Source organism: Hipposideros armiger, unplaced genomic scaffold (assembly GCF_001890085.2).
Source record: "Hipposideros armiger isolate ML-2016 unplaced genomic scaffold, ASM189008v1 scaffold_75, whole genome shotgun sequence".
Taxonomy (NCBI): domain Eukaryota; kingdom Metazoa; phylum Chordata; class Mammalia; order Chiroptera; family Hipposideridae; genus Hipposideros; species Hipposideros armiger.
Window position 1 is genome coordinate 628,575 of NW_017731425.1, and position 13,342 is coordinate 641,916.

At 41.8% G+C, this 13,342-nt stretch overlaps 1 protein-coding gene across 21 annotated transcripts in view; it reads right to left on the reverse strand.

Moving 5' to 3' along the window:
* Positions 1 to 13,342, reverse strand: part of SFI1 (SFI1 centrin binding protein) — a 107,791-nt gene that overhangs the window by 80,581 nt on the left and 13,868 nt on the right. For 18 of the 21 annotated variants that reach the window (XM_019643059.1, XM_019643056.1, XM_019643055.1 and 15 more), the window contains 2 exons: positions 6,498 to 6,662; positions 5,023 to 5,094 (listed from right to left, as the gene is read on the reverse strand). The exons of 2 other annotated variants lie outside the window; for them this stretch is intronic. In XM_019643059.1, coding sequence (XP_019498604.1) covers positions 5,023 to 5,094; positions 6,498 to 6,662 — 237 coding nt within the window. The remainder of the gene's footprint in view (positions 1 to 5,022; positions 5,095 to 6,497; positions 6,663 to 13,342) is intronic. One more of the 21 variants, XM_019643068.1, reaches the window with a different exon arrangement.

A 13,342-nucleotide genomic window follows, 5' to 3' on the forward strand; every position in this document is an offset into this window, starting at 1 on the left:
TTGTCTGTTCCCCTTCCCCCAATTCCCCAGCGCTGTTCCCATCCCCCAATTCCCCAATAAAAAAAAAATTCTTAAAAAAAAAAAAAAAAGACGCCTTATATATGGACACACACTGTATTAGTTTTGCCCTCCTAATTCAATGGTAACTTTGATTTAGTTTATTAATGATAAAGCAACTCCAGAATATAAAAGTTATGACATTCTCCAAGAACATAAAGACATTAATCTAGTTGCTGGTATGATATCATTCCCCTCTAATATCCCTAAAATTGAGAAATGAATAATTTAACATGGAAAAAGACCAAGGGGGAAAAAAAAAGCAAAGATCAACATGCCCAACCCTCCCCAAAGTAACAATTCACTTGATTTAAAAAAAAAAAAGAGTGCAAGCTGAAAACAAGCACCCCATCACAAATTTCTAATGGAAACAAAGTATCAGAATTCTAATTCTGGTAGATACTAAGAGAATAAATATTCTCCCTCTCTCATTTTACAATTTGAGAAACTGAGGCCCAGTGCCATAACTTATCCCTAGATCAAACAATTAATTAGGGTTTGGGTTAGAACCATAACTCAGGTCTCCTAAACTCCAGTCCAGTATTCTTTCCCCTATACCCTGCCACAACTCAAGAGGAAAGAAAATAAGAAAAGAAAGTAAAGCAGTGTTGCAGACTCTGGTCACTGGCTAGCCCAACACCTACTGCCAAGCCTCTGCTTTCTCACGGGCATCCGTTAAAGAGGCTGGAAAGGTTTTCTCCCCCAGCCTCCTCTGTAGCGAAAGGTGGCCAGTGAATAGCTCTGGCCAATGAGACGGAAGCAGAACGCAGTTGGGTGTTTCTAGTAAAGTTTTGCTTTCCTGACAAAGAGACAAATGGAGCTGACACCACCCTTTCCCCTCCTTCATATATAAAGCTAGAACAGTCATCTTACAACTGTGGTGTCATCTCTGAGACAAAGAGCCAATATGCTAAGGTCCGTGAACTAGAGAGGTACTAGAAGCCTGAGTCTTTGAGGACATCACTAAACAGCTGACCCGATACCAACCTCTAGACTGCTTCTGTGAAAAAGTAAACCCCAGTTTGTTTAAGCCACTGTTAGACTTCCTCTTTCTTAGAGTCATTTCTAACTAATATGATCAGTATTTCCCAACTACTTGGAATATAAATAGGCATTATTTGAAAAGAGGTTTCTAGTTAAATATGGGTCAAATATAAGTTAAATAAAATTAAATAGGAAAAGGATTTGGGGAAGACAGTGGAAGCAGCAACATAGGTTTTCAATCTCTGAATCCTCATAAAACACACAGGGCAGCCAGCCATGTAGCAAAACCAAAAACTCATGTATCAATTACAACAAAACTAGGTGACAGGATATCCCCATGAATCCAAAATGCAAGCAGGAGAGGACAAACCACCCACAGTCAAAAGACCTGCATGGTATGAACATTTGTACATAAGAAAGGAGGAGCAACGAGGTGGCACCTGAGGAATGTGCCAACTGGACAACCTCAAGACAGCCAGTACGTAGTCACTGGAAAGTCCAGAGGCCCAATTTGAGACCCACAGCTAAAACTGTAAGTTTTGTCCTCTCTAATACAGGGCTCACATAAGAAGAATTGAAACAGCTGGAGTAATCCAGCCCTGGAGTCTCAAAACCGACCTGCCAAGCTCCCTTCTAGGAAAGGGAGAAGAAACTGTTGGGAATAGAATAGAAATTGAGCAGGAGAGACACCTGAAATTAATATTGTATGTCAATTGTAAGTGAAAAATTAAAAAATTGAGCAGGAGAGGGAATAGATTCAAGCAAAGAAAGGGTCAGACCAAGAATGGTAGGGGACCAGAACAAGGATATCCTAAAGAACAAGCCACAGTATTTGTGAACACTACAAAAATGACATAAGAAGGAAAGCTTAATTGAACCTCGCCTTACTCTAAAAATTCAGAAAAATTACTTTCACATAAAATGAGCAACAGAAAAGTACTGAGGTCAAATCCTATACAAACATTTTGTATGAGAAAAAAAAGGAGCAGGATAACATGCCTACAGACAAAAAGTATGCCAGAAAAATGTGCCTGCAAAACAACAACAAAAACCCCTGTAACCTATATCTCAAAAATAAGCTAGAAGACTTTAAGAAAATAAATCCACACCCAGACATATCATACTAAAACTTCGAAAAATAAGACAAGTAATGAATCTTCAAAAGAGCAGTAATTAGACTAACAGCTTATAAGTGAAAGACATAAGACAAATATCTTCAAAGTACTGGGGGAAAAACTGGCAACCTAGACTTCTACACCTAGTGAGATATCCTTCAAAAATGAAAGTGAAATAAAACATTTTTAGACAAAATCTGAGAGAATTCATCACAAGCAGATCTACATTAAATAAAATACTCAGGGATGTTCTAATGATAGAAGGAAAATAATCACAGATGGAAACCTGAAGCTGCAGAAAGAAAGAAAGAGCAAAAAAAGGGTAAACGTGAATAATCTAAATGAACGTTTGCTGTATAAAATGAAATAATGTTTTATAGATTTTAAAATATTAAAATACTTTACAACAAGGGCAAATATTAATAAGTAGGGAGGAGGATAGGCAGAGTTAAAGTGCTCTAAGGACCCTGCCACATTCAGGAAAAGGGCAAAAGGACCAATTAACATTAGACTCAAATAAATTAAAGATACACAGTAGTCCCCCCTTATCTGGAAGAGATATACTTCTGTGGATCCTTAATCCGCAGAGAGTACTAAATCCTGTATATATATTTTTTTCCTATACATACATAAGTATGATAAAGTTTAATTTATAAATTAGGCATAGTAAGAGATTAACAACAGTAACTAATAATAAAATAGAACTATAATATACTGTAATAAATGTTATGTGAATGTGGTCTCTCAGCAAACTAATACAAATTTCTTCTTCCTTCTTCACAATTTCATGGATAGAAGATTTGTTCTCACTGCAGATCTTGGCAACCTCAGCATATGATTTTTTTTCTTATTATTAAGTAGAGAACTTTCACCTTTTCACTTAAAGGAAGTACTTTATGGCTTCTCTTTGGCATATCCAATTGCCAGCATCACTACTCTCACACTTTGGGGCAATTATTAAGTAAATCAGGGGTTGGGCTGGCCGGGTGGCACAGCTGGTTAGAGCGCAAGTTCTGAGCAACGAGGTTGCTGGTTCGATTCCCACATGGGCCAGGGAGCTGTACCCGAGCTGAGCTGCCAACAGGTGGCTGGATGGCTCAGCTGTACAAGGTTGCCAGTTCAAGTCCCACATGGGATGGTGGGCTGCGCCCCCTGCAACTAAGATTGAACACGGCACCTTGAGCTGAGCAGCCACTCAGCTGGTGAGAGCGCGTGCTCTTAACAACAAGGTTGCCGGTTCGACTCCTGCATGGGATGGTGTACTAGCCATCCCCCCACCCCCAACTAGATTGAAAGCAGCGACTGGACTTGGAGCAGAGCTGCGCCCTCCATAACTAAGAGTGAAGGACAGCAACTTGACTTGGAGCTGATGGATCCTGGAAAAACACAATGTTCTCTTTCCCCAATCCCCCAACACTGTTCCCTTCCCCAATTCCCCAACAAAATCTTTAAATAAATAAATTAACTAATTAAGGATGACTTGAACACAAGCATTGTAATACCACAAAAGTTGATCTGATAACTGAGACAGCTGCTGCTAAGTGACTGACGGGCAGGCAGTACATGAATACTCTGGGATGGTTCATGTCCCTGGTAGGGCAGAGTGGGACGGTGTGAGATTTCATCACAATACTTAGAAGGATGAGCATATTTAAACTTATGGATTTTTTATTTCTGGGATTTTCCATTTAATATTTTCATACCACAGTTGATTATGGGTAACTGAAACTGCAAAAGCAAAACCACATATTAGGGCACTATCGTATATTATATTCTCTAGGGCAGTCAGTAAAAGAAGAGTATATAACTCCTAAGTTAACGGGGGGGGGGGGGGAATAAATATTCAACTCAATAAAAAAATTAAAAAAAGACAGACTTCCAATAAATGGCAAACTAGGTAATTCAGATCAATTCTACAACTGAGAACCAGAAAGGCAGGACAAAAAAAATATTTGAAGGCACTGAAGAACTCCCAAGGCAGAGAAAGGCAGGGCCAAGGTGCAGGAGCAGAAGGAAAAGCAGAGGTGACTTAGGCCAGACACCTGAAGCTGGGATGGGCTGGTGCCACACTGGGAGCTTCACACAAAGGAGATGGGAACAACAAGGCCCCCTGCAAGGTATATAAAGAAAAGATTTTAGAGAACACACACACACAGGCCAAATTTGCTTGAGAGACCGTGACTAAAATGTTCCAGATTAGGAAAGCCAGACTCAGAAAACTAAAACAGGAAAGGTTGTAGTAAAGGGGAGAGGGGAGGGGCTGAGATCTGGTAATGTTCACTTTTGAAAACATGCTTGCATTTTCAATGATTGTCAATTCATCCTCTGAAGCATAGGCTATAATGGCCCCTTCTCTCCATCCCCACTATGTCCTGCACAGTGTCCCTGACCCCCGGGGCTCTTCCTTACAGTCCACTCTGGGCACTGTGGCTAAAGCTATCAACCAAAACCCGAGAAGCGGTGGGAGGCGGCTTGTACAAAGTGAAGCTATGGCAGAGGGACTTGATTATCTTGACTAAAATGTCATTCTTATTGCCAATGCCAACTTTTTCCTCAGGTTCTGCCCTAGATTATGTCAATTTGTCCTTCTTGCCAGTGCCCTGAAAAAGCTTCTTTACTTCTTCTAGGTAAATACTTTTTTCCCCAGAGGACCTTAGCTGTCCTGGTTTACTAATGATTCCTTCACAGACTCATTCAGTCAAACTAATATGTTAAATTACCATTCTATTATAGGCCTGCTGGAGGCTGGGAGAGGGGCAGGGGAGGAATGGCATACATGCCATAATAAAGGTTATATAAGGGCTTAATACAAAACCAAAACCCAGAATGAACTCAGCAGAATTTCGATGTTCTGAGCTAATACTACCTGGCTTTCGAGGGAAATACTCTTCCAAAAGTCTTTCGAATCCACAAGTACAAGAACTTTCTGGCCACACATCTGAAAGAAGGAAAGAAAAGATATACACATTTTAAAACTCCATTTGGCTAATGTCATCAGTTTTCTAGAAAGGAGAGGGAAACTTTAAGCTCCTGGGGGAAGAGATGCTAGTATGAGTCAAAAGGTGAATCATTGCTAATCTTGCATTGAACAGAGCATAGGATGGGAGAGTGCAATAAAGTTAAAATCAAGCAGATTATTTTTTTTTGAAATATTTTTAGTATCAAGTATTTTGTAATGGAAGACTTCAGAGCTGAGGAAAAGGAAGTAAATAATAGTGCTTTTGTTTGTATTATTCTTCCTGCCTAAAATGCCTGGCAAATGCCTACTTACCCAAAAAGCTTCATCTCCAATGTTTGCTCCTATGTGAAGCCTTCCTGGACCTTCCCCAACCCAAAGAGAGTGAGTAGCTTTGTACTCTCACCATTCTGCCCCAACCCCTAGTGTAATATTATGACACCAAATCACAGCTATGGCTCGCAGGGTGCCTGTTGTTCCCTCTGCACCGTGAGCCCGAGAGCAAGGACCATATTTTACAGTATCCCCCGTACTTAGCACAGTCTTGGTACACTCAAAAATGTTGGCTTGTCTTGGTCAGTTAATCTCCAGGGTTGGCTTACATTGCTCTTCTTCCTCCTGCCCTTTATTCTTACATTATCCTTCAGGACTCGGCTTAAACTCCCTTTCCTCCAGGAAGTTGCTGCTGGCTACACTAACATAGCTGTCCTTGCCACATGGGCCTGTGTAAACACATTCTCTCCTTTCATTGCACTTATCATGCTTTGTTGTTGTGGCTTGTTTAACAGTCTGTCAAGCCTATCTGATTTTAAGCTTTCGTGAGGTCAGGGACCAAGAATCCTATTCACCTGTACGCTCAGTACCTAGCATGACACCTGGCCAAGTAGGCACATGGTAAATTTTGTTGAATGCATAAACAGATGCCTTTGATAGACCTAATCAAGAGTAAAAGAAAATGAGAGGCCAGCCAAGTGGCTCAGTTGGTTAAGAGCTCACTCAAGAGTGTGAGCTCTGAGCAACAGGGTTGCCGGTTCGATTCCCGGCCTGAGCTGAGCTTCCAAGAGGTGGAAGGATGGCTCAGCTAAAAAAAAAAGTAATAGAAAATGATAATTTTTCTTGGACCATGTTTAGACTTTTTATGGAAGACTCTTTATAGCTTATACATTGTGGGGTACAACTAAAGAACGTGAAGGAAAACACTCAATGACAGATTTTATGTCTGCAGAGTCCTAAATATCCTTTTCTTCTAAACATTCTGCCATAAAGAGCAGTTATCAAGGTCCCCAGTTAGCTGACATAGGACACTAAGATCATCTCCTCATTTTAACCAAGAAAGGAGAACAATGGAAACGTCACTGCAGGCAGGTGACCACTCGCAAGCTCACCTGGTGTGCAATTCTCTTAACCGACCCCTTTGGGTCCGAGCGCATGAGGCACGATACTGACTGGCATGAGGTATCTCACTCCGGATTCCAGAGAAGGCAGAAGACTTCTTGTTGGACAGTATCTTTGGAGAACAAAGTTTCTTACCTGTACCATCCCTGAAAGACCTTAAATTTGAGGAGTAAGGGGGAAAGGACAGAATCAAATCTCTGCATGTGATGCAAATACCTTTTAATATACAAGCGAAATTAAACAGATAAGCTCAGAGACAGTCTGATTAATAACTATGCTTCAAAAACAATTAGCAGCCCAATCTCTGACAAAAATAACTGCCAGCCACAGGAGGTGGGCACTGCTGAGTCGGCTCTAGGTAGGCACTATGGAGCTAATGGGTACCCTGGAGTCATTAGTCCTAACCTTTTTTTTTAAAAGATTTTTATTGGGGTATTGGGGGGAAGGGAACAGTGCTGGGGAATTGGGGGAAGGGAACAGACAAGTTGCTGTCATTTTGTTCTTCAGTCTAGTTGTGGAGGACGTTGCTTCACTGGCCCAAGTTGGCACCATCATTGCGCTCTTCCTGGGCGAGGCAGATCAGTCGCTGGCTTCTGGACGGCTGCTCACTGTGGCTGCTGGCCGCTCACGCTGGCTGCTGGCTACACACGGTAGCCCATGGCAACCCACTGCCACAGGGGCTGCAGCTCACGCCATCGCCGGCGACTCATGGCAGCCCAGCTCCAGGTTGAGCTGTTGTTCAGCATCTTAGCTGTGGAGGGCAGTGTCACTGGCCCTCATATGTGGGATCCAAACCGGGGCCCTCAGGCGTCCCAAGCCAGTTCTTAACCATCGCGCCACTCGGCCGGCCCAGTCCTAACCTTTTAATGTATTATTTTAAGGGTGATTGTTTACAAATTAGAAACAGATTCCCTTATATAAAAAACAATTAGGAATGATTTTCAGATAATGTGACTTTTATATCAATATGAAACCACATACTTTTACTAAACACTAAATTTCTGATTTTTAATCCCATTTTAGAAACATTAAGAAATCATATTGGGATGCACTCATGATTTAAAAAAAATGTATGGCAGAGCTCTGCCTGCAAGAAATACCTAGAAGCAGTGACATCCCATTAGCAATGAGCATACCTAGGGCTTAGATATTGTTTTGTTTTGGTTTTTTTAGCTGAGCCATCCTGCTACCTGTTGGCAGCTCAGCGGCTGCTCAGCTTGGGCTGGACTCGAACTGCTGTTGCTCAGAGCTCAAACTCTTGAGCGAGCTCTTAACCAACTGAGCCACTTGGCCAGCCCTCTAGATATTGTTTATAAAGTACCATTCCCTAAAAGGAATCAGGGCTCCTTGAAAAAATGGCTGATTTTTCAGGTCTGGGACAAGGAAAATACAAGATAAGCCTGAACTATCTTTTTGGGTCAGAAAATAAAGAAGTGTTCAAGAATGATGGGGGTATGTCAAAAGGACACAGGAGCCAGCTTTGAAGGGCTCCCACTGGCCAAATCTGGGACAACTTGAATAGTAATAGATGAAAACCCACTAAATAAAATAAGAATCCATAAATCCATACTGATGTAAACACATATATACATACATGTGGGAGAATGGAAAGCTCTACCTTGCAGTAGAATGCCAAATAATAAACTTAGAAGGAATGAGAAAATCTGAAAAGCATCATTTAGGAATAATTGATTCAGACAAGAATCATCAAGGGGTGGCCGGTTAGCTCAGTTGGTTAGAGCGCAGTGCTCATAACACCAAGGTTGCCAGTTCGATCCCCGCATGGGCCACTGAGCTGCACCCTCAACTAGTTTGAAACGACTACTTGACTTGGAGCTGCTGGGTCCTGGAAAAACACACTGTTCCCTTCCCCCCAAAGAAAATCATCAATGGATGCAAAAATAAGGGGGTGCTAGTTCAATGAGGGACACGATATTAATGTAAAAATATCTCCCCACAAAATACTTATTCATTACTTTATTGCGGAGAAACCTTGCAGACAACATCTTAACCAAGTGATAAAAGTTAACATCAATGGAAATGGGACCAAATCAACATGATGTGTCTCCTGATATTGATGCACTGAGAACACGGCATCACTTCTGTGATATTCCTGCCAAAAATGCATAACCTGAATTTCACTAACCTTGAAAAAACATTAAACAAACCTAAAATGAGACATATTCATTAAAGGTTAAGTGGTCTGAACTCTTCAAAACTGAGGTCATGGAAAATAAGAAAAGACTGAGAAAAAGTTTCATATTAAAGGAGAGCAAAACAACAAAATGCAATATGTGATCCTGGACCTGAAAGGACATAAATAAAAAGGGAAGTGTTTCTTATATTTTGTTTTTTTTGTTATAAATAACACTTTTGAGACAGCTGGTCTCAACTTACTCTGAAATGATTCTGGGACAAAAATATAAAGATATAGATACCCAGGAAGAGCGCAATGATAGTGCCAGCACGGGCCGGTGAGGTGACATCCTCCACGGCTGGACTGAGGAACAGGGGGACCAGCGACTTGTCTGTTCCCCTTCCCCAATTCCCCAATAAAATCTTTAAAAAAACAAAACAAAAAACATAGTAATACAATTACTATTTTTTAATGTCAATAGGAAGAGTATGATTAACCAAGAAATACAGAAAGGTGAAAGTGAGAATTTGAAAATGTTCATCCAGGGTGGCTGGGTAGCTCAGTTGGTTAGAGTACATGCTCTGAGCAACAAGATTACGGGTTCGATTTCCACATGGCCAGTGAGCTGCGCCCTCTGCAACTAGATTGAAGACAACAACTTGAACTAAGCTGCTGCTGAGCTGCAGGTGGGCAGCCAGATGGCTCAGTTGGTTAGAGGGCGTGCTCTTAACAACAAGGTTGCCAGTTCGACTCCCGCATGGGATGGTGGGCTACACCCCCCGCAACTAGACTGAAAACGGCAACTAGACTTGGAGCTGAGCTGTGCCCTCCACAACTAAGATTGAAGGACCACAACTTGACCTGGAGCTCATGGGTCCTGGGAAAAACACACTGTTACCCAATAAAGTTAACAAAAAAATGTTAATCCAAAAGTGTCTAGAGAAAGGCATGCCCTATATCCTCTAGTTTATCCACTCAGTATTGAGAACCTACAATAAAGGTAGGCCTGGGGATAGAAAGACAAATATGTATTTAATATTAAGATGTCGTACAATGAGCAAATGAGATGTTGATAGCCTACAGCAAGTACAGGACACTGACACACATCCAATATCAATGGACATAATGTTTGGCTGGGCACATGGCTGCTCTGAATAAAGACTACATTTCTCAGGCACCCTGGTACTAATTTCCGAAATTAAGTTCTGACTTAGGTAATGTAGGTAGGGTCCCAGGTGCTGGCTTCCTGTAATCTGCCTTAACAGCCAGCCAATGCACACTTTTTCTTATCTTCCTCCACTATGCTGCCTAGAATGGCTGTGAACTTGGAATGAAAGGATAAGGACCACATCCTAGAGATTGAGGATCTTACTGGACCAAAACATCATAACAGCTCTGGGCCATTTACCTCCAGACTTCCTGTAGTAACTTCTATCTTATTTAAAATCTGTTACTTTGGATTTTCTGAACCTAATCCAAACTAACAAAGCAGGATAACTGCAAGCAGAGCATGAGGCATGGGGTGGTAAGAAATGAGTCTGGGGTCGGCTGAGTGGCTCAGCTGGTTAAGAGCTCGCTTGGGGGCACCAGCTCTGTGCAGCAGGGCCCGGGTTTGGATCCCACATGAGGGCCAGTGACACTGCCCTCTACAGCTAAGATGATGAACAACAGCTTGACCTGGAGCTGGGCTGCTGTGAGTTGACGGCAACGGCGTAGGCTGCAGCGGGGCTGCAGTGGGCTGCCATGAGTTACGTGAGTGGCTGGTAGCCAGCCAGCGTGAGCGGCCGGCAGCCGGTGTGAGCTGCCGGGAGCCCCTGTGAGCAGCCGACTAATGACCAGCGACCGATTGCCTCACCCGGGAAAAGCACAATGATCATACCAACATGGGCCAGTGAAGCAACGTCCTCCACAACTAGACTGAAGAACAAAAGCAGCAATTTGTCTACCTGTCTGTTCCCCTCCCCCCAATTCCCCAATAAAATCCTAAAAAAAAAGAAATGAGTCTGGAGGGGCCGGCCGAACGGCGAATTGGTTAAGAGTTGGCTTGGGACGCCAGCTCTGAGCAGCAGGGCCCCGGTTTGGATCCCACATGAGGGTCAGTGATGCTATGCCCTCTACAGCTAAGATGGTGAAAAACAGCTCGACCTGGAGCTGGGCTGCCGCGAGTTGCCGGCAACGGTGCAGGCTGCAGTGAGGCTGGCCGGCAGCGAGCATGAGCTTTTGTGAGCTGCCGTGAGCCGCTGTGAGCGGCTGTCCAATGGTTGGCGAGCCACTGCCTCACCCGGGAAGAGCACAATGATAATACCAACATGGGCCAGTGAAGCGATGTCCTCACTGACGTCTTACAACTAGACTGAAGAACAAAAGGACAGCAACTTTTCTGTTCCCCTTTCCTGATTCCCCAATAAAATCTTTGAAAAAAAATAAATTAAAAAAAAGAAATGAGGCTGGAAATGAGCTGTGGAGAGGCCTTGAAGGCAAAGCTCCTTGGCTGGACTGGAGCCCAAAGGCAACAATAGTCACTGAAAAGTAACTCTAAGTGACTTCTAAGTAGAAAGGGGGTGACACAGTCAGATTCACATTTTGGTATGTCATTCTAGTAGTAATCATGAAGATGATGTATCAATTATGTTCCCAAACTTTGATTTCAAAATTTTAAGAAATCTTCTGAATTTAACATGACTTCCTGCAGCAATTGCCTTATGGGAGAGAGGTGGCATAACTTGGTTTCCCTGGCAATTATATTTCTTGTTATAAATAAACTGGTACTTTATAAAATTGGAATGATTCAAAGCAATTGGTACTCTGGTTTGTACATCAGATTAGTAAGTACAAGTCCACCTCCAAAAGACTCAGGGACCATTCACAAAATTGAGGGTGTGGGTGAACTGTAAGTATTGCAGCCCAGTGGGAATTTAATCTGGGTTCTACCAAGGTCAGGGAATTGCAAGCCTTAAAGCTGGTTTAAGGTGTCAACTATAATTGAGAAATTAAAAAAGGGAGAAAAACGGTGACGGTGAATAAGGTTCAAATTTTCAGGCAGAAAACAAATACATCAGGGGGATGTAATGTACAGCATAAGGAATATAGTCAATAATGTTGTGTTAGCATAGTATGATATCAGATGGTTGCTGGACTTATGGTGATCACTTCTTTAAGTATATGAGTGTTGAATAACTATGGTGTACACCTGAAACTATAATATTGTATGTTAGCTATATTTTAATAAAAATCTTTAAAAATAAACAAATAATGAAAAAAAGTTCTGATTTAAGGTGATTCCAAACTAGTAGCGTACCAAGGAGACTAACAGAGGGAATTGTAAATCCTTTCTGGAGGAAGGCAACTTCATCATAAGCCTAAAGACATTCCTATACATAATTTTTAATATACAATGTCAAACACACAAAGAAGCTAGACTCTATGATTAAGAAAATTGAAACAACAGATCCAACAGCTTCATTTATTAAAGAGATAGGCATACATACATACATACATACACACACACACACACACACACTCTCTCACACTCTATTCATTCAATGAAAGTTTATTGAGCACCTATAGCTTGTGAGGCACTAAATATATAAAGATAAAAGACATTTTCTCAAGAGCTTATAGTCTATGGAGATGACAAACAATGAGAATACCAATTGTTAAATACTATGAAAGAGGTAAACATAGAGTGCTATGGGAATTGTACACAATAGGTACGTAATCCACACCGGGTTGGTCAGGGTGGTCAGAAGAGGCTTCCTGGAGATGATATGACAGTTGAGTTTGGAAATATAGGTACAAATTAGCTTACACCCCATTAATAGAAGAAAGGAGAAAAACTATATGATCGTTTCAATAGATGCAGAAAAACCATTTCACAAAAATCCAACATGAGGGGTGGCCAGGTGGCACAGCTGGTTAAGAGCACAAGCTCTGAGCAACAGGGTTGCCAGTTTGAGTGCCACACGGACCAGTGAGCTGCACCCTCTGCAACTATTGGGCTGTCGGAAAAGTCATGATGCATGTTTGCGACAGATGACACTAGTTCATTTTTGGAAGTACTAGAGTCATTTGCATCTATGTTATTGCTATGTCATTTGACAGCTGACAGTTCTAGCTTCATTGTAAAAAAAAATTGAGCAATTTGGTTGAGTTTTGCAGATTTTAAAAGTTGAAGATGAAAGACAACACTGCATTTTTGTCATATTTTACTGTTTTACTTCCATGAAGGGAAGAATGCGCACCAAGCTTGTGAAAAGTTGCATAGAGTTTACAGTAACAACGCTCTACAAGAATGTCAGGGCCAACGATGGTTCACGAAATTCCAAGCTGGTGATTTTGATCTCAGCAATGCTCTTCGGTCAGGGAGGCCCACCGAGGTTGATGACAACAAAATAAAGGCACTGATCGAGTCAAACCCACATTACACGACATGAGAGACTGCAGAAACATTGAACATCCATCATTCAAGTGTTCACGACCACCTGAAGAAGCTGGGATATGTAAGCAAGCTCGATATTTGTGTTCCACATGAACTCAAAGAAGTTCATTTGATGGCGCGTATAAACATCTGCAATATGCTCAATAAACGTGAGGAAAACAATCCTTTTTTTTTTTTTTTAAGATTTTTATTGGGGAATTGGGGGGATGGGAACAGTGCTGGGGAATTGGGGGAAGGGAAACAGACAAGTTGCTGTCGTT